The following is a 25003-nucleotide window of genomic DNA, read 5'->3' as shown; positions in this document are numbered from 1 at the left end:
AAGACCCGGTTTGAAAACCGAGCTGATTGCGAGCAGAGCAATGTCATGATTACCAAAGCACAGTCTGCGATCGGCGCGGTTCGCGGTTGAGCGAAAGTGCTAAACGACCAATAAGGAAGTAATAGCAATACACAGAAGGCAGCCAGAGAGCCGTGGCAATGGCAATGGCGAGGGGGTCGAGCCGGAGAAGGGGTGCTCCGCGCGCAATTACGGATTTTGAGTGACAGATGCTCGCCCAGTCGGCAGTCGGAAGATTAAAACAAGTAATCAAAGTCCCGGTAGCCACCCCGGGATGGATATAGATGGATGCACGCCTCCAGTCTCCCCTTTGCCTCCTCGCCTCTCTCCCTCAGTCTTTCTCTCTCTCTCTCTCTTCATTTTGCTACCACTACGTATAGCCCCCGTTTAGCCCCCCTCATTCTCCCTCCCTTGCTGTCGTCGTGTCTCTTCGCTTCGAATCCCCGTACCCCGCGAGTTCTCCTCCTTTACTTACTCCCTCTTGGAAGAAGCAAACCACCAAGGATAAGCCCCGCTACCATAATATCCACCTATAGCCGTCATCAAGGCGCGCCCTGAATGCTCCTTTAAGAAAATGTTCCTTTCGCGAGCAGTCGCGTAGGAAAGTTATTAGGCGTCTTGAAGAGGCGGGTGAGAGAGCAAAGAGAGAAAGAGAGAGAGAGAGAGAGAGAGACCTAAAGATGAGTTATATTCAAACGACGCGAGTACTCTCTACCCTACTTAAAGTGCTAAAAATACATGCAATGTGTCGGTATAATAAAGACTCTTCGAAGTTGATTCCTTGCCTTGAGAGGAATGAGAAATAAACGATGGTCGTTACAACTGCGATAATTGACATCAGATTCGGTTAAAGATAATGGGTATAATAAAAATTAGTCTAGCTGAAGATCGTTTAGGGAGATGTGAGCGCGCAATTACGGCCCGAAACCTTATTGTTACACGCTCGACTGTCCCATAATAGAAGTACTATAAACCAAGGGCGGTGGGCAAGAAATCCCTCGATTAGACTTGACAATACAATGCTGATATAATCTGACCACTTAATAGACAAAATATAATAGCGAATCGGACGATTACGCTCGCGATTTTGTCGTGTGGTGGAGAAGCACAGAACGAATTATTATTTCAGAGAAACTGATAACAATATATATTGATCGTGATTGCAAATGTGCTTTTGATGCACATGCTCGCAAGAATATATCAACGAAAATAAATAAAAATTGTGTCGACAGGTTTCGTAAATTTTACCGCTTATAGAACATATTTTATTAATTTCATCTTATTCCACAAGTGTATCTAAAAATAATATATGGAAATAAACATTTTCTCCTTTTCAGTTTTCATCCGCGCCGATGTACTTTTCCACCTATTTTACACTTTGCGATGATAATGAGGCCGCGCGCTGTGCGACATACGACTTGTTGAAGCGCGGTAGGTAACGCGCGAAACGCAAACACGCTACACAGCGTTGACGCGAATGTGATTAGTCTCGAGATTTTCGCGCGCGCGAGAGAGCGGCGCGCAGCGGGACAAAGGAGGCGAAAGCCAGGCTTAGATTTGAGGGGGCGCGGGATATCTACGCAGGATGAGCCGTTTATCTCAGGCGTCGCTTTTCAGTTTTTCTCCCTCTCGATACGCGACGCTCCTGCCGAGACTACACGTCTCTCGTTACTTTATCCCTTCCTCCAGGATGTTCCCCGAGCCGGCCCACCACCGTCGGCGTGTATATCCTCCTTGCGAAATAATAAGCTCGCTCCGGTAAATTTATCATGAGGCCTCTTAGAAGGCTGCCTCTAGCCGGCGCTCTCGCGACACGCACCCTCTATCCGCTTCATCCGTTTCGCAGTGATATTCTGTGCGATATTAACGATATTTGTAAAATAATCCAAATTCTCGACAAGTGTCGTACACAATAACACGTAATAACAATTTGTCTAGAGTATTGTCCTTTTTGTTTTTATTTTTCTATGATCGCGGTCGATATTGATAGTTATTACTTGAAATTTGTTTCACGTTAGATATTCAGGTCTGAATTTTAAGTTAGATGAGTTTTTCATTTGAATCATATGATATATGTGATATCAGATTTGTAAGCATAATTCGAATGAAAAACTCACATTTAACTCTAAACTCAAATTTGAGCATCTTACGTGAAGAGAGTTTCCAATAATGATTATTAATACGGGTCTAAAATGCTGAGAAATACATACGTTAACGCTAAATACAGATTATCACTGCTGCCTGCTAACGGTATCGCAACAGCTTTCAATTTACATTTCGCTCTACGTTCTAATTATCTTACAGCAACTGTACTCCTAACAAACATTCTCGTGTTTGTGTGTAACTTTAGCAACCAAGTTAATTGCTCTTCATATTCCGTTATATTTTGATGTAAATTGTCCAACAATCATAATAACAGTTTTCTCAAGTGCTAAGTATAAATATTTTGTTGTAAAAAAAATTGGATTATTCGATATAGAAAAAAATTCAACGTAAAAATTTCCATAATTGTTTATATCAACATAAAAAAAAAATTAAATTGACTAACACGAGATTGCTTTTTTTCTTTGTCATTCACTCAGTATCTCATTCTTAAGCTGTCTCTGTTACCTGCACGCTTTCTTAAGCTCGTCGCACGTATTTACACAACAGTACGGGCGTATTATATACATAAAAAGTACAAGATGATATCACACTTTTCAGATTCTATTTCTTATTTTATGTAATAATAATCAATAAAAATATCGGTCCTATGATTTTACATTATGTATTGTATTAACGTATATGATTTTGCATTGTGTATTATGTTACGTTACATCATATTACAAGTTATCATTATACGCAACTTAGAGTAGCGAGTTTATCTAAATATGTTTAGCAAAACAGACGCTTAGTTAACTGTTTCGAAGTATTCTCTGCTGTCCTTTGGATTCGGTTTGATGGTTTTACTTTCCGGCTGCCAGTTCGCAGGGCATACCTCTCCGTGTTTTTCAACAAATTGGAAAGCTCTGATCAATCTCAACGTTTCCTCGACGCTTCTGCCAACCGGAAGATCATTGACGGTAAGCTGTCGGAGTATTCCCTCTGTGTCTATGATGAAGAGACCTCTGAGCGCAATTCCAGAGTCCTGCAGCAAGACATTGTATTTGGCCGATATCTCCTTGTTGAAGTCACTCAGCAAAGGATAACCCAAGTCTCCTCCAAGGCCACCTTGCTTCCTTGGTGTGTTGATCCATGCCAAATGACTGAAGTGCGAGTCTGTTGACACTCCAATCACCTGTGTATTGAGAGCTTCAAAGTCTTTGATGTTCTCACTGAACGCTATGATTTCTGTTGGACAGACAAATGTACTGCAAACAAAACAGAGAAACATGTTGTAGACATGTCAGAAGGACATCTTGTATGATAATTCAATAAGATTGCATACAAATCTAATGGATAGAAAAACAGGACAACATATTTTCCCTTGTAGTCGCTCAATTTGATTTGTTTAAAATCGCCTTTAACCACAGCAGTACCAGCAAACTCTGGTGCAGGTTTCTGGACCTGTGGCAAATTGCCAAGCAGTCTTGAACTCACTGTGAAATTACGAATGCATTCTGCTAACACTGTATTGTTTGTCCTCACTAGTGAACTGGCTCCAGTGGCAACCTGTGAATATGCATATATTGAAAACAGATAAAAATTTTACTTTTGTCTACATTAACATGTAATTTTGGTGGAATGTAATATATACATATATATCTTTTGTAGAATATAACCACATTTTCATGAATCCGCAAAATATTTTGTCTCTATAAATAACATAATAGACTAATGAAACTCAATAACGCTTACCAATTTTCTACCTTGTGATGAAGAAAGTAATCGAAACATCGTAACTAACAAAAACTTTTTAAAATTGCTGTACAATTGTTCGAAGAACTTGTAAAATCGTAGAACCGAAAAATATAGATGCTAGATAGGTTTCGTCAACCACTCTCGCTGACGTGACTCGCATGTGTAAATCCAACAGCCGGTAAGTTCTACATGCCAAGGAAGGTTATGAAACACCAGTCATGCGCAAGATAACGTAGAGAAAATGTAGAATTTTATAAATTCTACCTCATTATATACTAAATGTTATGGTATGTAATCAAGTAAGCAAATATCTGTGATATAACAGAAATAAATATAAAATTGGAAAAGCGAAGTTGGCAGTACTTACTCAAATGAAAAAATTTTTATACATATTGGAAAAAATTCATAAATCATAATTCTTTATAGAAAATTATTATATGTGAAAGTATATACGAAATATATTATGCGTCATTAATTATAGTTAAGAATTTGCGAAATATCGCAGAAAGTTCATGTATAAGTCTTGTGTGAAAAATAGTTAACATGGTCACATATTTATTCTGATAACAACAATATAGGAGTATCTTCATTCTTATTAAATGAGTAAATATATATACATGTATGTATATTTACGTTATGCAAATTCGCGCACAAATATAATAATTACTATCAAAAATGTTTGACTATTCATTGCATTGTTTCTATCGCATTATGTATATGCATTTTAAAATATTAACACTTATTACAAAACTCGATTTACATTTAAACCTAAATATCCTATTTAAGAAAAAAAAAAATACTACTAAATGAATATATTGCAAAATCAAATTATGATGGATTTCGTTTTCTCGATTAATACCTCGAGATGAGCATTGTAAGGATTCGGGATTAGCGAATAAAATAATGGAAGGAATAGTTTATGACATGGAGATAAATTATGATAATCGAGAGCTGCATTATGTTACGATTTTTGTTAGACCATAGAGTACGGACTACTTTCCGAAACAGCCAACTTCCTTTACCAATCGCTAAGAAGACGAATCATCACAATGTGCGTTATCCCTCAATAAATGCGGAATCTTGTGTCCCGCGGCTACACGCGTTATGTCAGTTTAAATAAGTTTATTTTTCTCAATTGGAAGCCGTGGCGGTCGCACTCGGAGCGGGGGCGGAAGGAGCAGGAGTAGCAGGAGCGAGAGCAGCAGGAGCGGGAGCAGCAGGAGCTGACGCAGCAGAAGCTGACGCAGCAATCTCTTCTGTCACGACACGTCGATTCTTCTTTATCCTTTTCCAATCGCCGTTCATATAATTCATCTGGAAATGAGTCTCCACCAACATCTGTACGGTCGTACCGTCTGCTTGCGTTACTTCCTCTATGTTCTCCGACAGCATCACTGTGACTATATTACCCAATTTCGGGCAAGGGTTATCTGCAAGCGAAGTAAAAAGTAACATTATCGATATACAACTCAAGTGCGAAACTTATACGAACTTTTTATCTTTTTAACGTCAATAAACGTACCCCTAGAGCCGGCCATAAAACCTAAAATTAGAGCTTTTTCTGGACGTGTTACTTTATTTGCGGTTCTGAACATTTCCTGTGCCTCCAACATTTGCTCTCGCTGTAATTCGACAAAAAAATAAAAGATAAGTATTTCACAATGTAGGGAAGACCAGAGCTAATTTTAACAGAAACAGATTGTAACGATGCTTCTATTTCATAAAGGAACAGAAATAAAATAAGAATAATAAGAAATAATAAGAAATAGAATAATTTTAAAGATAGAAAACTTTCATCCCACGAGTTTTTTTTTAATAGAAAAGCGTCGTTACAACTTACCTATTTCTTCTACACACACACACATGACTAAATTCTACACATATACATGACTAAATTATAAATAAAATCTCACGCAACTATTTACTGTAAGAAACAGTCCTGTTTTCAGACACGCATTTTTTTTACTTACCGTAAGAGACAGGCCTTTTCTCGTATTAGCAGCCGCACCGGGCTGTGCGGTGGTCTGTATACGAATCTGTGTGACCGTTTGAGTCGGTCTGACTGTTTGTACGGCGACAGGTGCAGTCTCCACGGGAGTTATCACCGTTGTCGTAATCGTTGGTAATGCTGTAGTAGGCGTTGTAGTTATCGTAGTTGTAGTTAACGTAGTGGCTATATAATACAAAAAGAATTTTAAAATCCAGTTAATATAATTCATCGTAAACAAAAATTAGATAATACAATTTTCATAGATCAGGTCGTTGTTCTTTCCTACTTTGGTATTCATACTTTGGCAGACAAGCAGAAAACAGAAAGGCAGAGCCAATCAGAATTCGTACTGGTAGTGGACAGTTTCTGTTTTTCTACCAACGCGAGTTCTGATTGACTTCTATCTTTTTATTTCTGTTAAAGGGTGAATTTTCCTAGAATAAGGGAAAATATTTTCGCTCTTATTAAAAAGTTATACGATTGGATCTTACGTGTTGTCGGCGTGGTTGTAACAACAATGCTGCTTGGTGTACTAGGCGCGACATAAGACTGTGCTGTGGCCACCGGCGCGACGGGAGTGGCGGGTGGATTTATCGGAGCCAGTCCTTGTGCGTATTCCGGAGTCACCGGAGTCTCAACGACCGGCGAAACAGCCGAGGCTGAAGCAGCGGCCGCGGCCGCCGCTTGCGCCTCCGCGACCTTCTTTTGTTGCTCCTCCAGTTCCAGCATCTTTTTTCTCTTCTTTGCTTGGGCATATCCAAGAGGTTGTTCGTTAATGGGTAATAACTTAATACCACCGTCCTTTCGCATCCTATTACTAATCGATGTTCTGTTGGACATGGTTGAACTATTAAGAGAAGTAGACCGAAATCCACTTGTCGGAACTCTGCTAGGAATTCCCTTAAGAGGCGCTGAAAGAAAAGTTCAAATATATGCAATATGTCACTAAAACAATGTGTATGTACTTAGAATGCTTAATCTGGCTTCCACTTTACTGCCACGTCCTTCATAAATTTGTTTCCAACGTTTTGTGAACATTTCACTCTATTTCTTCAGAAAGAGGAGCAATCTCTCTAAAGAAATAAAATGGAATGTTCACAAAACGTCAGATACAAATTTACAAAGGACAGTACCACATCAGAAGACAGATAAAACATCTGCACAGTATATCCACACTGCAGAAGCATAAAATATCAAGTTATGACAATAATATTATGATGTGATAATATCTTTGTACATAACGTTGTTTTGTGTCTTGTTTTATTTGTTATATTTTCTCTTCTAAGATGATATTGTCCCTTAATTACGTTTTACATTAATAAGTAACGTTATTATAAGTAACGTAATAAGTAATGTTAATAAGTTAATAATTAAAATGTTAACAGATCATAAACCATTATTATACCATGTATTGTACCATGTTCATAAATAATTGAATAACATTCAGATTGTGTACTTAGAATTATACGCTTACTTGTGTCAGTCATTTTTCTTGGCATTCCACGGCTTCTTACAGGTACAGTGGGAGCTGTGCTCTTTTTGAGATTACTAGCAGCATCTGTGCTCTTTTGGAGCAATTCTGCTCTTAAGGCTGCACTCTTTGGCTTCCTCTTAAGAGTGAAATGTTTGATCGGTGTGGGTTGCTGACCCACTACCGATGTCAATGCAGTCTTGTTGAGATAATGACATTCCAGAGGAAGCATAGCTGGATCATTCTGCTTTTTCAGAAGTTTCCGTAAATCATTGACCAATTCGCCAAAGATTGGCCTGTGTTCTTCTAGGTCGCTGATATCTGTGTTTAATGAGCCTGTTGATGGAAACGTTTTCATCGCTTCGGATAGCATTGATACCCATAGCTCTCCATCCAATATTGCAACTTCGATAATTTCTTCCAGTTCCACACGCCACTGTCAACATCAATTTTATAAATATTAATATTCAGATCTTAATAAAATAAGTATTGAAGGAGGAGAGAGGAGAAAACAATTGCTGCATTTAACAGAAAAATTTATTTTATTTGTGTAAAATTTGTAAACTTGATTGATATATGCTCTCAAATTCGATCAGGATTAAGAATATACAATCAGATTCAGAAATTTTACAACAGTTACAAAGAAGCTTTCTCTACTGAACAATATATAGTTATGGATAGACAGCTTGTTTGCATTTTATTTACAAATTTAAGAGTGTATCCATCTTATTCAATAGAAAAAAACTGTTTATTACTAGAAGAATTCTTCTACTAAACAGATCAAATAGCTTTCTAAACTGATAACAAAAAAGGTATATTACCTATTTATTTAGGACTATATGTTTACATATACAATCTTATAATGATAATCTAGGTACTTAGTATGATGCATCATTGTACAGTTTTTTTACTATGTATTATACCTGCGTAAGGACGACATAACAATAACAACACTATCGTTAAAAGTTACAGAATCAGGCTATAGTATACAGATTTTCATATTCATCAGATTTTCTCGTCACGGGAATGCAGGGAAAAGTAGTAAATTAAACCACAAGCCTCAGGCTAAGCGCGATTGAAACTTAGTTTGTTCAATAATTCAAGAAATCACAGTTTCATTGTAAATATAGTGTAACTCTACATAAGTAAACCTCTATACTAAACATTTCAAAAACATCATCGAGAATTGAGGCAAGTTAAATAGATGGCGGGTAGATGATAAACGTTCGACGCATTGTTAATTTTACGCACGTTACTCGCGATCCCGTTTCGATCAGAGGAAACAATATTCATCGAAAGCGTTCGCGGCAACTGGCGAAGAAAACGAACACTTGCTTACCTCTTCGACATTCCGTCTGGGTATGTGGAAGAACGAGAGTAGTAATTTAAGCTTAACCTGTGTCTGCAGGTCGGGAAAACAGTCCTTAATGTTGCGTAGCACTTCGGCATTGAGCTGCGAGCAAATTGAGCTACCAGTCCAGCTATCGTTCGACGTGCCAAGTTTATTATGTAGCCACAACGATGTATCGCTATCCCTCACGTTCGCCATATTGGAATCTTCTGTTTGCTTCTGGCGGCTGTCGTACTTCGCCACAGTTGCGCCACGTGCGCTTTCCCGCCACAAAGCAACGCGCAGGCGTGCATCGTACCTGACAGCACTGCAACCAAAGTTTATTCCTTTTAGCTACGCCAGCGCAACATTGGATCCCTTCTCCTTTTCGGCTCCTGCACACAGGACGCGGTAATGCTTGCCGCGCGGCGGAAGTCCGCGCGACAGCCAATCAATATGCTGCTTTCCGTAATAACCTTCTAGCTCTTATAGAAAAACAATATATTAATTAGCTGTCGCGCGGACTTCCGCCGCGCGGCAAGCATTACCGCGCCCTGTATGCAGGAGCCATTACGTATACGCAAAAATTTCAAGCCCTAATTTATTGCACCAGTTCAGCAGCACTAAAAAGAACGCACACTTTGAGTTCAATGGCGAACACTTGCCAACTATTTGGTAAAAGAGTCAAAGCGCAGGTCTGCAACCATTAAAGAGAAAGATTTGCCAACAATAGAAGAAAGTGCGCATTTATTCTTTGAACGGTTTTAAAATTGTAATCGAAAACAATGAATGGAATCACATCTTCACAAGAATCTATGTTGTTTGACGAAGAAACTTTCAGTGAAATACAGACTGATCTGTGAGTAATATCTTTAATATTTGTTAAAATTTGCCGGTTAATTGCCGGCGTCCTTTTGACACATCCAGTCTATGTTCGGATATTCTTAATCCAGATACACACAAAGGAAATTATACTTTCATGATGTATATATGAGGTGTCGCAATGTGTTCTATTCTTATGCTTTTTTTTTGTTCTATATGTACAGCAGAGATACTGCCTACAGTAATTTACTCATGTTAGAAGACAAAGATCTGTTCGAAATGACTCTGAAACGTGGCATTTCTGAGGAAAAATTGGGAGAGTTTTTAAACGGAAGGAAAAGGATAAAAAAAGAAGAAACCGAACAGATGTTAATTTCCTCAACTGAGATAACGCAACAATGTGATGATACCTTTGCTGGAAATTTAAATTTCCAATATAGTTTTGCTGACAATGGTACTGGACAAGATTGGGCGGTAAGTATACCAATTAACTCAAATTATATATGAATAAATGTAATATACATGAGAAATATTGAGAAATAATCACATTATAGAGGCATTAAGTTAGACTATGGTTGGAATTCATAGTCAGGTCTTATATTTAAGACCATCTTAGGTTCCCTTCCAAAAATACTCTATAACCATTGAAATGTTTCATACAAAATGAAATTAAGATGGTTGTAATATAAGATCTAATATCTTCGACTATGAATACTAGCGTATATCTAGATTTTGTAATTTTTTGAGATTATATGAAGTTTATTATTGAGTGACAACTTCTTGCAGATTAATTCTGCCTCTTTAAGAATAAATATGATAATTTCAAAGTCTTCATTGTTGGTTACATAATTGTCATAATTCTCATTTTTACAATATAGAAATTCCATATAAACTACAAATACAAGTCTTTTGTGTATTATCTTACAACATACATGAAGCTGAGAATGGATACTGAAAGTAAGATATCTTGGTGATTTATTTTATGCTTTGCTATAGAGACAAATTATTAATTTCTCACAAAAGTACAGACGAATCTGCTTAAATCTAGATCAGGTTATCACAAAAGAAACTAATGCACTAACTTACCTGTAAAATCATGTTTAAGCAGATTTTACATTTAAGTGCACCTGTGTAGTAGATAGACTAGGTAAAAGTATGCATGACTTTTAGATAGAAGTGTGCATAACATGACCTTAAAAATGATGTGTAATAAAGTACTATCTCTTAGATTATAGGGGCTTTATGATCTGTTATGTTTGATACAAGTTATTTATTATTGAAGTTGTTTATATAGCATTAATCTAATTTTTGTTTCTATCTCTTTCTTGCATCTAGTACTCTCAAATCCTGGATAAACTCTTTATCAAAATGGAGAAAGTCTTGCCTTTGAGATTTATATGGGAGCCACCGATGGAAGGCTTGTTCTTGCGCACTGCCATCATGTTCAAGTTAGAACAATTTAGAAATGATCCTGTCAGAAGATGTTATAACCACATGGCTGATTCACATAGCTTTAATCAAAACATAGATGATCAGAAAAAAAAACATGTGGTTCATTGCGTTAATCATTCTGCGTCCATTTATATAGAGAAAAATGAACATCTCTCTATTTTAACTCCGCTTCGCACACACGAGCCAGGCTCATCTTATATGCCAATGTGCTATAAGTTTCTTTGCAAGAATAGCTGCCCTTCCGGTATGAATCGAAGACCAACAGAACTTGTGTTTACTCTAGAAAATGACAAAGGTGTAATTTTGGGCCGTCGCAAATTATTAATTAGAATATGTAGTTGTCCTAAGCGAGATAAGCAAAAAGAAGAAACTGAATTATTATCTGACAATCTTGGTAACAATCAAGTGACCAAACGAAAATCGACAAAGCATCCTTTACACTCTGGTAAAAAGATGCCGTCGTTGTGCGACCAGCATGTCTATAAAGTTCAAATAAATATTGTGGGCAAAGAAAATTATTTAGCTGTACTTAAATATGCTTATGACATAATGGCTGGTCAGGCAGTGAAAACAGGCCAGTATGAACTTTTCAAACCATACATGGATGATATACTCCATAATACACCTTAATATGTTAACCTAATATGTTATGCATGTTTTTTCTCATTTTATTCTTTTTATGAATTTGTAATTAAATTTTAAGTATTAAGTAAGGAGAGCTTTTTATACTTTTATAACTTGTTCAAGTTGATGATCCAACTTATATGTTTTAACCATTTTTAGCTAAAGTAAAAACTTTTATGTCTTATAAGTGATATACGTAGATCGATATTTATAGTTGGATCTTATATTTAAGACCATCTTAAGTTTATCTTTAAATGCTGTACAGATTATTTCATTGACTATAGAGTATTTGAAGATAACTTGAAGAAACTTAATACAATCTTAAATATAAGATCTAACTATGAATACTGTCCTTAAATTCTATTTTTTTACTGCATGTATTGTTTTAAATATATATGTATAATAGTATGTGAATTGATACTCTTGCATGAGAAAAGATATTGAATAAAAAAATTAATAAAAAGATAAATTCAAAAATTGTATTAGTATTGACTATCATATTGACGCATTATAAATAAATTCTGTACTGATTTTGTCATATTATTCAATAACTTCTCTCTCAATAGATCAAGGCGTTTATTTCTAAGTAAAATCGATTGCAATGTTACACATTATGGTATACTATTTCTCATTTTCATGATAGATTTCATAAGTATCAATCAATATGATGCTATAGAGCTCTTGTTGGTTATGTCACTTGTTAATCTATAGTATCATATCAACAAGAAATAAATAAATTCATGTTACATTTTCTCACAATAGATTCTTATTGAGTACTTCAATACATATTTTATTCACAAAGATGATTTTAACTGATGGCTTGACTAGAAAGTTTTTTTTTTCAGATTTTTACTACTTGTTTAAGTTAATGACTCAATTTATAAGTTTTAACCGTTTTTGCGTTAACATAAAAACTCGTATTTTAGAAATATCGTAGTTCTCTATTTTATTATAGTTTGCATGTTTCTTTTATTAATAGTGTGTGAATTGATACTCCTGCACAAGAGAAGATAAAATAAAAAATTGTATTGATATTAAATCGTTTATCAATGCTAAATTTTGTGTCAGTTTTGTCATATTATTCAATAACTTCTCTCTTGATAGAACAATAGGTTTGAGTAAAACCGATCGCAACATTATACATTAGATTTTATAAGTACCAGTCAATGTGATACTATAGAGCCCTTATTGATTACGTCACTTGTTAATCTATAGTATTATATTTCTTAACAAAAAATAAATGATGTTTCATGATACATTTTTTCACATTAAATCCTTATGGAGTGCGCACCTTACTTATAAAGATAAGTTTAACCAGGACGGCATAGTCACTCTCTCCGTTCATTCTCTTCTCACACGTAGAAATTATTATGAGCACGTTGATTCATTATACATATATTCAAAGTTTTCAGTGATAATGATTTCGGCAACGGAACGATGTGATGGGGAGACAGTGTCATAGGAATTTCCAAATACGCGGCATATCGTCGAAAATATACTTCAGATTCTCTATCGTTCCGTCCATGCAGTGTCCATTCAATTTCGTTGTTCGTGCATGGCATCGTAGTAGTCATCCATGCAGCTCCTTCTGTGCACTAGAAAAACACATTACAAAGAATTATCGTTTAACACATTCACGAACGCAAGCGACTAGTTGAAAGTATATAATACATTATTATGTTATATACTAATAAAAACCACATCTCTACACATCGATACGAAACTAGCAGACCTACTGTTCTATACTTTTAATGACAGTATCGTTGTTACGTTGTTATCTGTCCTTTGTCTGTGCCTATCTATGCCTTTTTATCTATCGATAACGTAACAATACATTCAAAATTAATATACAGAATAGGCCTATATATGTCTATGATATCGTTAGACATTCTAAGTCATTAAATTATCATTAAGTACAAAATCAAGAGTGTGAATAATAATAATGTTTTCTTATTAGGTAAATAGATCATAGATTTTCGTTGAAAATAAAATCGTTCCATGGGAAATGCGGCCATACCTGGAAGAAGAACATATAGCCATCGTGATGAAGGATATAGAAGACGTCGCGGCCGAAAGGAATCGGTAACGGAATCGTCGCAGTTCTGGAGTAGAAATGAACCTGCGGTATCTGGTGGTTCTTGATATGCTCTAGTAGTGAGTGTTGGTTCACTGTCTCGTTACACAACTGTAAACGAGGGCAGAGCAGCGGTGTGTAGGACACGGAGTCCGTGGAGCCGCCGAAGATCGGCATTTGCAGCGAACTCAACGACTGCTGGCTAGCTGTGGGTCTGACGTATGATTCTCGGCTCGATCCGGCGATTTGTAACGACGACATTGTCGAATCGATGCGTTGATCTCTGAGATTGTCCCGTGACAACTCGCCGGTACTTGCTGATTTAGCACGATCGACAATAGACAGTCGCAGCAAGTTGTCGACAAGTTGTCCTGTTCTGTGGGAATCGGCTGCGGCTTCTTTCCCAATCTCCGACAATCTCGTCAGATTATCCGCGGAAGCGGCCTTCTCCTTGCTTCCCAGCAGCAACCTGGTTAGTAAGAACTGCTTAGGCTTCGATATGCTGCGACTATTCATCACAACCAACGTTTCCTCTTGCTTCTTGTTTTTACAACTGAACAATTGATCGCATAAGTTGCGGCGAACAGATGCGACGCTTTTCTCTGTCATCTGACTATTGTTCGCGTCGAAGTAGGTTTCGCGGAGCACCCGGTGCAAATTGTCCGCGAGAAGACACCGTCCCTGGGCGAGCTGGACTCTGCAGATGGGACAACGCGTCATCTTCGGTCTGCAGGTCACGCACAGGATGTGACCATGAACGCATTGCGAGACGGACGGCGCAGCAGTTTGCAAACAGATCGGGCACTCCAGGACGCGGACCTAAAAGAGAAGATTTTTCTTCAACGCATTGCGATCAGTTTTATAGGCTAACATCGCGAGAAAAGATCGCCTAATGTGAGGAATTGATTATAAAAGAAATGGCGCTACGATAAAGTTTTTTCGAAAACTCCGTGGCAGTTAACGTTTTAAACAATCTTCGATTCAAATGTGGACGCACCATTCCTGACAATGCAGACACGAGATTCTTTGCTACATCCGGAAGTGGGCCTTTTAAGGCTAGTCCGACATCGTCTTGTGCTTCTTCCTGAGGCGGACATCTCCAGACGGTAATAATGATACAGTCATTGTCGTCTTCCCTGCGAATCAACGTAGCGACGTCTGCTACTCTTAAACCTACCAAGTCGATACCGTCCACGCTCAAGAGGCAATCCCCAGTTCTGATAGACACATCGCATGATTTAGTTAAAGTTTCGTCGAGAAATATGTATAGTCTACGCAATATTTATAAGCGTTTTGTACGAATGAAGAGGTTGAAATAATTTTTACTAATCGAACAGATTTGATTTTCTTGTCATATCGTCAAGTTCTCAAACATATAAGACTAGTGGTGCGATTCTGTAACTCTTAACGACAGTGTCATCGTTATGTTGTCTTTGCGTGAGTATAATATATGAAAGAGCAATAACAACGTAATAACGTGTAACGACAATATAACAATAATGATACTGTCATTAAAGACCAGTTTTTTAATGATAGTTTAAACTTAGATTTCAACTTAAACTCTGTTTAAATAAAACAAACGCATTGTTAGAATACAGTTTAAACTTGAATCCAAGTTTAAAATGCTATTGAAAAACCAGCCCTTAGAGTTACAGAATCACACCATAAAATTCGTGTTGATAGTCATTGCTTGACACTTGTCGCACGTGAGACGTTCGGATTTGAATTTAGAGTCGGATCTGAATTTTTCAATTGAATTATATGATACGTGACATTATACTGGCGATTGCAAATTCAACTAAAAAACTCACATCTAATCTTAAATTCAAGAAAAGCTGTACGCTCATTGGATATCGCATATCGTATGTCGCGTCACGCTGACTGTGAGAGTCATTAACTAGTAAAGTGACTACAACACCTGTATGTACAGGTATTGTACAGTCACTTTATCCGTACTTTTGTTTTACTTAAGAGCGATGATTTTTTAACTTTCATGTTTTGCGTAATAAAATACAATATTCGGAAGGCAAATCGGTGAGGAAACCCGTTTCCTTGACATTTACCAAATTCTCATCTCTCTGAATTCAAATCTGACTTGAAAAGTACGGGTCTTATATTTCAAATTACATCGTTGATACGTTTGGAGAAATCCAAGAATTGTGAGTTTTGATATTGTGTACTGATAATCTGATAATCTTGCAAAAAACGTAAAGTGCACCTCAACCCAGTCGAATGAGCGAGACTGCCGTTTTCGACATAGGTGATCCACGGAAATGGATCCCATCTCGATTTCGTCAAGTGAAAACCGAGAGAATGATCGGATGCTTCATTTATTCTTCGCATTCTGAGTATTATCTTTCCCGATGCAAGCGCATCGGCGTCTTCCTCGGGTGAGGATGTCACGATCTTCACGCCCGCCGCTTCCGCCAGGACCTCGGGACACGAGATACGCGACATTTTCTTTCACACAGCCAGGAATTACTATATTTTTTGACAGCATAAATATCTCTCGACAATATGAATTAGCAATAATGTGTGAATAAATATTTTGGAGTCACTTTTACATGTAAACAAATAATAATTCACAATGTACGCTGAAAAGATTGGTCTATTTTATTCGTTCAATTTTTTAATTCGTATAATTCACTGAGTACTCAATGCGCGCATATCACACGTTAATCCACACTTTTATCTCCGGGCCAACTTCGAACGAGATCGATACTGTGGAAGCGATCGCGTCAGGCACATCTCGAGAAGAGAGAAAAGTTACTCGCCTGTTTACCTTCACCTATTTGTACGCTCTTGACATTGATTCTTACGTCATACCGTGATGAAATCGCTGTTTCCCTTTTACTCTAACATACCAAAGAGTTTGTATTCTTAAGAATGTTTTCAGCCGGAACAACTACAGCAATTACACATTTTAGGCGCACAACGCATATATTATACAAATGCAATATGAGGAGATAATCGAGCAGGTTTTGCGATATATATACTTGTATATATATATACATATCTTTTATGATACAAACAAAAATAATAATACTTTGTATACCTTAGACTTTTACACGATTACACGATTGAAGTGTGAAAAGTATATACATCAAGTACTTTGTACAATAAAACTGAATATACAGAAGCTTTGTATAGGGCCTTAACATAATAATTGCTTTATAATAGTCTTGGTATATATCTTTTTAAATCTACTATTTAATGATATTTTCAACTTGGAAGAACATACACTTAGATTGTCGTTGGTAGGGCCAATTCAGTAGTAAATATAACCTAACAAAAAAGCAATAATTAAATATTATAATAAATTTATAGTGATATATATAAATAAAGACCACGACACATATAACAGAACTTTAATGTAATTAAAAAAAATATTACAGTCTTTGTTATATAATGTAATATATTAATATTAATTTTCAAAAAGAGGAAACAATACGCATAACTGAATAAAATTGAAGTGTTATTTCATTTTCCTCTGAATATAAATAAATTTTAAATAAATATTAAATAAAAGTGTAATACCTGATGTCAGCCCTGGTTATTGATAATCAGATGATTGCTTAAAATAAAATCAATGCAGATATTGTAATGAGCAATCTTATATATTCACATGTATAAAAAATTATATAGAGTCGACCTAGTTTCACACGCACACACACACATACACATCAAGTCACTACTGATACAAAATATTGAGACATTGGTTCAATGTGTGCAGAGTTGTGTGCGCTGTTGCTTTGAGAACTAAGAGATCTGGATCTAGGTGCAGATCTGAGTTCTCAATGGACTGTGCCAAAGCAAGATTATACTTCTCTGCTTTCCTCAATTGTTCTTGGCAATTGGCAAAAGCATCCAGTACTTCCAACTTAACGACAGGATTCCTACTCGAATTTCCCGAATGTTCTCGAGGAGGTAAGGGAGGATGGCTGCTGGCTATAGCCCTGGTATACATTTCCGTAACAGCTCGCAGCTTGTCTACCCATTCCTGACGAGCTCGTGCATCAGTGGCCCTCAGCTTGATCATGTCACCTTGAAAGATATGAAGAAACAGAATTATACATACATTACTTATTTATATTTAAATATACATATAAGTTAATTTATATATAATATATAAACATTAAAGACATATTCACCTGTAGCAGAGTTAACCGTGAATGTGTTTGAATCCTCATCGCTGGGAGCTATCACTGCCCCTGCTAGATATATCGAACATCGAGGTCTCTGATTCTTCTCGGATTCACTAAGGAAGTAATGCAGCTCACCGGTTTCGGGGCTCAGAATGAACCAACGATATTGCCAGCCTTTCATAGCATTTGTATACTTGTGCAACAGACCCTCGTAAGGGTGTCTCGTTTGTACGTTCATCATTTGTCACTTTGTCCGTCCTTTTGGAAGCCTTTTACTTTTCGAAGTATCTGAAGATCCTTCGCATGATGTGTCATCTGACTAACGTGATTGTGTACACAACGTTCAGGAGGGTTAGGTACGTCAAGCTAAATAGGTTTAGTTAGGATAGATTTTTTATTAGATTTTATTATTACACTTTATCTCTCATTTAACTCGTTTTCAAATTAGTTCCGTTCAAATTTCTTTTTTTTCGATAATGTAATTTTACATCAGATGAGAACTTTTACTTGTTAATAAAGATAAATTTATACAAATCAGCTGTTTAAATTGTATAGTAAAAACAGATTCATTTAATCTTAAATTGTTAAGATTGATTAAGATTGTTTTATTAAAAAGTAAGTCGAATTAATTGAAAATAAATATTTATATCTGATATATCATCATACTACTTGAAGATATTAGTCTGCCTGACTTATTGTTGAGTCATACTACGTCAGTTGACCATTGAAAACTGTGGCGACTCATAGCGAAGGCTTTGGAACTAAATTTTGAAATTCAGGAGAGCAAATCTGTAGAACTTCAAAGGATGGTATTTTTATACGATTTAAAAAAATGAGACTATTATTATTAATGTTTATATATGAAATATAATGTTAAATGTAATTGTACAAAAAATGAGCTATATTGCATAGTGCAAAACAGTAAATTTGTACATAAATTACATTTATATATGTATATATATATATATATATATGTATACACACAAGATATCCCACCATTCGTAGAAGAGGTATTCTCATTAAAAGAATAAGATATAGAATAGATTAGCTTTTTGTGAACGTAATTAGTTCTGACAAAATTAATCTATCAACTTTTAACAAACGACGCAAATATCATTGACGATTGATGTAAGCTTTAAAAGACATTGTTAACCTTTTCAATTGCAGAGATAAAATCTTCAACACACGAGATATCTTGTACATCAATAATATGCAGTCTAGCTTTGTGGCGACGTTCGTGTCGGAGTCTTCCTTTTTCTCAAGTATTTATAGGTGTCTTTTGACAACAGATAACTGACACCTCCTGCAATTGTTGTAAGTGCTGTCAAGTAACACAGACCTTGTAAGACTGGGTGGTCTATAAAATGGAAAATTGGAGCAGCCAATGTCCCAGCAACAAGAGTCAATTGCATTCCAGTGTTCAACTTGCTTGTCAACGTTGGTGCTAATTGCACCGTGGCATGTGTAGGATCAAAGTACCTTGCTAAGGTTTTCTGAAACCATTGCATTTACATAAAATACAATTCTTGATAGATTGAGACATATATGTGCATAAGAATTGATAGTCATGATACATACTGGTGGAGGTAAGGAACGATATCTGATGTAGGATGCAGCAGCTACTAGAGCAACATCACGCGTAACCACAAGACAGGTGAGTGGCACTGGAATTAAGCCAACCCATGCTAGTGAGAGGAACAATGTTCCAACGAGTAATTTGTCTGCAACAGGATCCAGAAAGCTACCAAGTTTAGAAGCTTGGGAGGTCCAAGTGCGTGCAATCCATCCATCAGCTAGATCACTGAGTCCTGCAAATGTAAGCAAGCACAGCGCTATCTGTGCCACAGTAGGTATTATTAAAGAAATATTTCTTAACATTTCCTAACATTGTATTTTAACATTTTTAATTAATTTTCTTAACATTTTAATGAATAAGTTACATATGTAATTGTATCTTAATGAAATGTATTAATGAGTATACTTTTATCAAAATGTTAAATTGTCATACCTGATAATCGTGTGACACGATTAAATAACTCAAAAATGGCGATGTCACAATGCGACCTATGCATAACAGATTTGGCACAGTCCAGATGTTCTCCTTTTCAATGATCTTTTCCACATTCTTTCTTGTTTGCTTAAGATCTTGCAGTAAACGCGTTCGCAAGGTTTTCCTATGGATATTTCGTTCTTTTATGCCAGCATAATGTTTATAACGATTCTCAGTTGCTACAACGTAAAGTCTGCTTTGGCATATTTGATATTGCCTCAAACATTGCTCTATCAAGCACCTGTTTACAATTGCACGTTGTCTCAATGGCAATATACTAAAATAGTTCATAATTATTTGTTCGTATATCCTAAAGAATAAGTGAAATTATTAGATATCTTTTTCAATTAATGTGACTTAATAAATACAAAATCTAAGAATTCGCAGAAAGTGGACATGCGGCGTTACTTCTGAGAATTTTCGACACGACTTTCTTCTTTAACGAAAGTATTGCTGACAGTTAATGAAAGTTGATGAAATATATGTTGATAATTTTGGAATTTTCCTTAAACCATCGTGTCATTTCAAGCTTGAATTTTACTACAACGAGATTCTAATCCGAACCTAATTCTCAGCCATTACAAAAATACCGTAGAAATTTCATCGAAATTTACAAATTTATGAAAAATAAAATGACGATCATCCTTGATGTACTCATTGAAAAAGATCTGCATTCTACATTGTATGCAAGAAAATAACACTGCTCTGTGTGCTCTCCCTGCGATTCCTGAGACATTTCACATGAATATTGCGACGTGCGAGACGCCTCGGGCGTAAATTTGATTTCATGCTACATACAAAATTCGCGTGTGTTACTATTGTGCATATCTCGAGACCGGGGCATTCATTTTTGAGGTTAAACTTTGGAACGCAAACAAAACACGCTAGATTCCTCCACTACTGCCTCCGAACTTAAATGAATACAATCGCGCATGGTAGTAAGGAAGCTCACCGAATATCGATACACTTGTGCTTGAAAGTGAGGGAATTTACGTGATACAATAACAAAGTTAAGGGATGTATCGCGAATTAAAAGCAAGCAGAGGCTGCTTATTACAATGCCCGCGATGAATATTAATTTTGCAATAAAAATATTGAAATTCATTTTGCAAATCTCCCGCCAATGGCTGTGCTTCGTTCGATGATCGATCCCTCTGCTATTGTGAATCGATCGAGCGGGTCGAACGTCCGAAAATCGAAGGCTCGCATCCATCCGGTTTGAACATTTCGAGCGGCTTGATTCACGCGATTCCGTGTTCCCCAGGTAGGCTGAAAGAAGTAATGACGTTGGAGCAGAATTCTTAAGAAACCTGGAGCCATACATTCAAGTTGAAGTTAAAGGTAGATTGAAAATTTCTCCGGCGAGCGGCTGTAAGACAGGACTGTAACAATACTGGGACATGCAGTGGCTTGGCTAAAACGAGTCGACGGAGAAAACAACTTTAAATATCGCTCTTTTTTCGTACAGTCATGTTTAAAAAGCAGGACTCAGGCAAGAGAAAAAATCACAATAACGTCAACATGACGTTATCAACGAGAGTACACGGTACGCGGAAAGAGAATATTATAATTTTTTGCTTTCTTTTTCATACAAATTCTTTTCAATTTTACTATGTTTTTAGTAATCCAAGAACAGACTGTCAGTAAAGTTTATCTTGTTAAAGAAAGTAGCAAATTTCGTTAGAAACATAGTAAGCGTTTTAATAGCATATCTCAATACGTAAGTAGCATATATGAAATGAAAGGTTGAGTTACTGTAGAATGTCGATCTATTCGTCGGGGTTACGAGATCCTATAGTAAATAAAAAATTTTATCCGTGCAGAGATGGATCGTTCTCCGTCCATATAAATGGCAGTGCCAATGTTCTACGTGTATTTCAGTGGGCTCCAGTTGCACCCCTGCCCGGTCTCTGCGCTTGACGGCGGGCAACGCGACGCGCGTGGCCGTTGTGGTTCCGCGCGGAGCGCGCAAACGCGTCTCTCGGGTCTCGGTGCAGCAGGCGCACGCACCCCGTCGTCGCGTCGCGGTCCGAGCAACAGAGTGCTGTGTATACACCCCCGCCCACGTATTATTTTGTGCGGTCAGCCCGAAGTCAGCCAGCCAGCCAGCCACGCTTCCTCCGATCTCGCGAGCGGACGGGGAACCGCCTGGCCTAGGGACAGCCGGGGCGGATGATGCATTCGTTATTTCACGAGGGGCAACCACGGGCCGCGCCACCGTGCCACGTAAGGAAGCTTTAATGTGACATCGCGGACGAGCATGATTCTGGCTGGATCAGACCACTTCCTAGCGGGTAAGTCCACTATTCAGCCGGGTCTATGTCAGCCCGACGACGATCCCTAGAGACCGTGTTCGGAAACCTACCGGGTGTCCCCGCGAGCGAAAGGACACTGCGAATGGGAGTGATCAATGCGTCCCGTTGATGAGCAAATAAATCGTGACCCTTGATTCAGGAATCGTGGTTTTTGATTCAGAAATCGTGACCCGTCCCTTGAACACGTCGGGCTTGATTTCGCCCGTTGCCGCTCCGCTAGGACGTCGACGATCGTTTTTCGGGAACTGATATCATGAATTCTGAATTCTGTATCGATTTGGACAATTCGACATTGATTTTTACGAGAGAGAAAGAGAGAGGATTCCTCGGAGTGTCTTTGGCGGCGAGAATCGGCCGATCGAGAATCCTCACGATCCGCATTGCGCAAGCAGGTTCCCAAATTTGAAGGCAGTGCAATACGCTCGTGGAAATCACAAACGACTGGCGACAGCGCGGAGCGCGATACGGCCGAGCCAGCGACGGACGACGACGAGCATCGTCGGGGCGAAGCGATCGCGCGTCGAAAATCGAACGGGCTGCCTGGCGCGATTGTGAATAATTTGTGCGCCTTTTTCCCTGCCTTTTCGTCGCGTATACGAGACTTATGCGTTGCACTTGGGGAAACGTGCGTGTCGACGCTGCGCAATATCGCGCACCGCGGCTAGTTTGTGTCACAACTGGAGCGATAATAAATTATTCCAGGTCATTACGGCGTAATATGTCGCCGCCGCGTTAACGCGCTCGATACAACACGCCGGATATACGTGTATAGTAGTGTTGGCCAAAATCTTGAGCTCGAAGTTTCGAAGATTCGACGTCAGAAACGCGCAAAATCAATTTTTCGACAAACTGAACTTTGCGAAAGGAAGATTTTTACATTTTTTCCGGCTTTTCTTGAGCAATACAACACGCCAAATATGCTTATGTAGCGCGTTGATTAAAATTCCGAACTCAAAGAAACGAAAAGACACAACGATTCGATGTTGGAAACTTGCAAAATCAATTTTTCAACAGCTTGAGCTTCATGAAAGAAGGATTCTTCCATTTTTCCGGCTTGCTTTGAGCTATACAATATGCCAAATATATTTACATAACGCGTTGACCAAAATCCTGAACTCAAAGATATGAAAAGATTCAACGTCGGAGACGCATAAAATCGATTTTTTGACAGATTCAGCCTCGTGAAAGGAAGACTCTTTCATATTTTCCGTTTCCTTTTGAGTAATACAACATACCAAATATGCTTATATAGTGCCAAAATTCTGAGCTCAAATAAATAGAAAGACTCGACAATTTGATATCGGAGAATCACAAAATCAATTTTTCGATAACTTGAACCTCGCGAAAAGAAGATTCTTCTTTTTTTCCTGTCTGTTTTGAGCAATAAAACACAAATATACTTATATAGCGACTCATAAAATCAATTTTTCGACAGTCTGAGCTTCGTAAAAGGAAGATTCTTCCATTTTTCTAGCTTACTTTCGGTGAATTCTTCTTGCCACGAATTTTACGCTTGCGAACACGAGCAATGGTCGCGCAATTTGAATTCTGTAGCAGAAGAAAAGAAAGAAAAGAGAAAGACACCCGGTATATATGTATCTACGAGCCGATTCGCATACATATTTGTTATCGTCTCGCGTTTAGCAAGTCGCGTCCATACAAGTGTACAGTTTTTCTCTTCTCAATTACGAGACTCGATAATATCTTCGATCTAATGATTGATAAAGTGCGAAGAACTCCTATTCGCAGTCTATTCGAGGCGTCAGCATTAACGAATTTTGCAACAACGTAAATTTTCGTAATAACGTACTATATATGACGATGCACACTTTAATTATTTACACGAATCGCTCGATTATTAACGGCGGGGGATTACATATCGATTACTTAAAAAAAGATTATAATTGCTAAATCAATAACCCCGGGTAAACTGTTGACGACCATCGTGCGGCTTCTCCCGGCGCTCGGTCAAAATATTCACCCGGATACCTTGCGCGGAAGTAATGAATCGTTAAAGTGTGCGAAACTTTCACGATAACCGCTTATCGAGCACACGCGCGATAGCTCATGGAGCGGCACATGTGCGTGTGCGCATAAATTAATTTGCTTCTTATCTACATAGCGAAATCTCTCTGAAAACGCAGCGTGGTAGAAGACGAGAGAGAGAGAAAAAAAAAATTCTCCGGAGGCAGCGCTCGGCCTTTTATACACCGAATATTCGAGGCGCGTTCTTCCTTTATTAAGTCTTCGCGAGAAAAGGGGAAAAAATCGATGACGTCGGAAGGACAGGGTAGATCAATATAAACTTGATCGCGCTAATGGGCTATCGGAAGTTTCTATTTCATTAGCACGTGACGGTGCTCTTCCGACGTAAGAAAAATATCGTCGGAGCAAATACTTATGTCACAAATTAAAGCTTCTCTCCTGAGAAATTGGATAGAGCGGCAAACGCGGAGCAGCGGCTGTCGGAGAGAGAATGAGAGAAATTGAGTCACGTCGCGTCGAGAAAATGTCGGTTCAGCGGCGACTGTCGATTGTCGGATGATCCTCGAGATTGTTGCTTTTTCTCTTTCATTGCGTTTTTCGAAATAGAACGCTATTTCCGTAGCCCCGCTGCTCGATCAATCGCGAGTAATCCGAACACGGACAGGGTTAACAATCAATTGGCGAAACGTTTCTCCAGCTCCCTGCAGTTCGAATGTGAAACTTTGTACGACTGAGAAATATGTACGGAAAAGACAATAAGAACTAATTACAGATGTAATTCACATGTATTTATATTAGGACCTTAACTTAGTTTCCGCCCGCAAATGTTAGATGGCAATGCAAACAGTTCTAGTAGTCATTACTAACGATACAGGTAGTTTGTGAT

The 25003-nt window shown here is 37.8% G+C and overlaps 7 protein-coding genes across 15 annotated transcripts in view; 2 read left to right on the top strand and 5 right to left on the bottom strand.

Moving 5' to 3' along the window:
- Positions 1–1984: 1984 nt before the first annotated feature.
- LOC116840510 (peroxiredoxin-like) lies at positions 1985–4063 on the bottom strand. The gene is made up of 3 exons (XM_032807319.1): positions 3856–4063; positions 3446–3669; positions 1985–3368 (listed from the first exon to the last, which is right to left on the bottom strand). Exons 1-3 carry the CDS (start codon positions 3892–3894, stop codon positions 2909–2911), a joined length of 723 nt encoding a protein of 240 aa, XP_032663210.1. The 5' UTR covers positions 3895–4063; the 3' UTR covers positions 1985–2908.
- Positions 4064–4391: 328 nt separating this feature from the next.
- On the bottom strand, positions 4392–8894 carry LOC116840509 (negative elongation factor A-like). Its single transcript, XM_032807318.1, has 6 exons — positions 8659–8894; positions 7323–7755; positions 6340–6759; positions 5829–6031; positions 5381–5480; positions 4392–5288 (listed from the first exon to the last, which is right to left on the bottom strand). The coding sequence occupies exons 1-6, from the start codon at positions 8866–8868 to the stop codon at positions 4990–4992; spliced, it is 1665 nt and encodes a 554-aa protein (XP_032663209.1). The 5' UTR covers positions 8869–8894; the 3' UTR covers positions 4392–4989.
- A 280-nt stretch (positions 8895–9174) lies between these two features.
- On the top strand, positions 9175–12803 carry LOC116840453 (cellular tumor antigen p53). Of its 2 annotated transcripts, none has more exons than XM_032807163.1 (3): positions 9175–9508; positions 9699–9945; positions 10807–12803. In XM_032807163.1, the coding sequence occupies exons 1-3, from the start codon at positions 9435–9437 to the stop codon at positions 11551–11553; spliced, it is 1068 nt and encodes a 355-aa protein (XP_032663054.1). In that variant the 5' UTR covers positions 9175–9434; the 3' UTR covers positions 11554–12803. The 2 variants fall into 2 exon arrangements, with proteins under 2 accessions (XP_032663054.1, XP_032663053.1); XM_032807162.1 differs by having other exon boundaries at positions 9696–9945.
- On the bottom strand, positions 12291–17317 carry LOC116840451. Of its 2 annotated transcripts, XM_032807159.1 has the most exons (6): positions 17159–17317; positions 16677–16906; positions 15840–16526; positions 14619–14838; positions 13565–14440; positions 12291–13142 (listed from the first exon to the last, which is right to left on the bottom strand). In XM_032807159.1, the coding sequence occupies exons 3-6, from the start codon at positions 16076–16078 to the stop codon at positions 12900–12902; spliced, it is 1578 nt and encodes a 525-aa protein (XP_032663050.1). In that variant the 5' UTR covers positions 16079–16526; positions 16677–16906; positions 17159–17317; the 3' UTR covers positions 12291–12899. The 2 variants fall into 2 exon arrangements, with proteins under 2 accessions (XP_032663050.1, XP_032663049.1); XM_032807158.1 differs by having other exon boundaries at positions 15840–16906.
- On the bottom strand, positions 17313–18004 carry LOC116840616 (oxysterol-binding protein-related protein 11). Its single transcript, XM_032807523.1, has 2 exons — positions 17773–18004; positions 17313–17665 (listed from the first exon to the last, which is right to left on the bottom strand). The coding sequence occupies exons 1-2, from the start codon at positions 18002–18004 to the stop codon at positions 17313–17315; spliced, it is 585 nt and encodes a 194-aa protein (XP_032663414.1).
- A 609-nt stretch (positions 18005–18613) lies between these two features.
- On the bottom strand, positions 18614–20881 carry LOC116840454 (probable cardiolipin synthase (CMP-forming)). 5 transcript variants are annotated; one of them, XM_032807168.1, is made up of 4 exons: positions 20769–20881; positions 19775–20126; positions 19345–19602; positions 18614–19259 (listed from the first exon to the last, which is right to left on the bottom strand). In XM_032807168.1, exons 2-4 carry the CDS (start codon positions 20105–20107, stop codon positions 18984–18986), a joined length of 867 nt encoding a protein of 288 aa, XP_032663059.1. In that variant the 5' UTR covers positions 20108–20126; positions 20769–20881; the 3' UTR covers positions 18614–18983. The 5 variants fall into 5 exon arrangements, with proteins under 5 accessions (XP_032663059.1, XP_032663057.1, XP_032663058.1 ...); XM_032807166.1 differs by lacking the exon at positions 20769–20881 and adding an exon at positions 20615–20760; XM_032807167.1 differs by lacking the exon at positions 20769–20881 and adding an exon at positions 20381–20608.
- Positions 20882–21218: 337 nt separating this feature from the next.
- The window catches only part of LOC116840452 (synaptotagmin-14), a 13868-nt gene continuing 10083 nt past the window's right edge, over positions 21219–25003 (top strand). For all 3 annotated transcript variants that reach the window (XR_004377359.1, XR_004377360.1, XM_032807161.1), the window contains exons 1-2: positions 21219–21362; positions 21698–22110. Coding sequence is in view for 1 of the 3 variants with exons in the window: in XM_032807161.1 (XP_032663052.1) it covers positions 22077–22110 (34 nt within the window). In the remaining 2 variants the exon portion in view is untranslated. The remainder of the gene's footprint in view (positions 21363–21697; positions 22111–25003) is intronic.

The sequence above is a fragment of the Odontomachus brunneus genome, unplaced genomic scaffold (assembly GCF_010583005.1).
Source record: "Odontomachus brunneus isolate Ranch 3 - 2012 unplaced genomic scaffold, Obru_v1 Obru_scaffold_010, whole genome shotgun sequence".
In the NCBI taxonomy this organism is placed as follows: domain Eukaryota; kingdom Metazoa; phylum Arthropoda; class Insecta; order Hymenoptera; family Formicidae; genus Odontomachus; species Odontomachus brunneus.
This window is presented reverse-complemented; position numbering and strand designations above follow the sequence as displayed.

What these genes read in the sequence shown, in the direction of transcription:
- LOC116840510 (XM_032807319.1), bottom strand. Translation starts at nt 3,894, where the DNA reads ATGTTTCGATTACTTTCTTCATCACAAGGTAGAAAATTG. An exon ending in CATCACAAGGTAGAAAATTG is followed by an intron (nt 3,670 to 3,855) that starts GTAAGCGTTATT and finishes GCATATTCACAG; the next exon opens with GTTGCCACTGGAGCCAGTTC. An exon ending in TTTTTCTATCCATTAGATTT is followed by an intron (nt 3,369 to 3,445) that starts GTATGCAATCTT and finishes TTTTGTTTGCAG; the next exon opens with TACATTTGTCTGTCCAACAG.
- LOC116840509 (XM_032807318.1), bottom strand. Translation starts at nt 8,868, where the DNA reads ATGGCGAACGTGAGGGATAGCGATACATCGTTGTGGCTACATAATAAA. An exon ending in AAGAAAAATGACTGACACAA is followed by an intron (nt 6,760 to 7,322) that starts GTAAGCGTATAA and finishes CTTTTCTTTCAG; the next exon opens with CGCCTCTTAAGGGAATTCCT. An exon ending in TACAACCACGCCGACAACAC is followed by an intron (nt 6,032 to 6,339) that starts GTAAGATCCAAT and finishes TGTATTATATAG; the next exon opens with CCACTACGTTAACTACAACT.
- LOC116840453 (XM_032807162.1), top strand. Translation starts at nt 9,435, where the DNA reads ATGAATGGAATCACATCTTCACAAGAATCTATGTTGTTTGACGAAGAA. An exon ending in AGTGAAATACAGACTGATCT is followed by an intron (nt 9,509 to 9,695) that starts GTGAGTAATATC and finishes CTATATGTACAG; the next exon opens with CAGAGATACTGCCTACAGTA. An exon ending in GTACTGGACAAGATTGGGCG is followed by an intron (nt 9,946 to 10,806) that starts GTAAGTATACCA and finishes TCTTGCATCTAG; the next exon opens with TACTCTCAAATCCTGGATAA.
- LOC116840451 (XM_032807158.1), bottom strand. Translation starts at nt 16,078, where the DNA reads ATGTCGCGTATCTCGTGTCCCGAGGTCCTGGCGGAAGCGGCGGGCGTG. An exon ending in TGTCTGCATTGTCAGGAATG is followed by an intron (nt 14,441 to 14,618) that starts GTGCGTCCACAT and finishes CTTCTCTTTTAG; the next exon opens with GTCCGCGTCCTGGAGTGCCC. An exon ending in GCTATATGTTCTTCTTCCAG is followed by an intron (nt 13,143 to 13,564) that starts GTATGGCCGCAT and finishes GTGTTTTTCTAG; the next exon opens with TGCACAGAAGGAGCTGCATG.
- LOC116840616 (XM_032807523.1), bottom strand. Translation starts at nt 18,004, where the DNA reads ATGAACGTACAAACGAGACACCCTTACGAGGGTCTGTTGCACAAGTAT. An exon ending in CACGGTTAACTCTGCTACAG is followed by an intron (nt 17,666 to 17,772) that starts GTGAATATGTCT and finishes ATATCTTTCAAG; the next exon opens with GTGACATGATCAAGCTGAGG.
- LOC116840454 (XM_032807164.1), bottom strand. Translation starts at nt 20,552, where the DNA reads ATGTCTCAGGAATCGCAGGGAGAGCACACAGAGCAGTGTTATTTTCTT. An exon ending in TCGTGTCACACGATTATCAG is followed by an intron (nt 19,603 to 19,774) that starts GTATGACAATTT and finishes ACTGTGGCACAG; the next exon opens with ATAGCGCTGTGCTTGCTTAC. An exon ending in ATCGTTCCTTACCTCCACCA is followed by an intron (nt 19,260 to 19,344) that starts GTATGTATCATG and finishes CAATGGTTTCAG; the next exon opens with AAAACCTTAGCAAGGTACTT.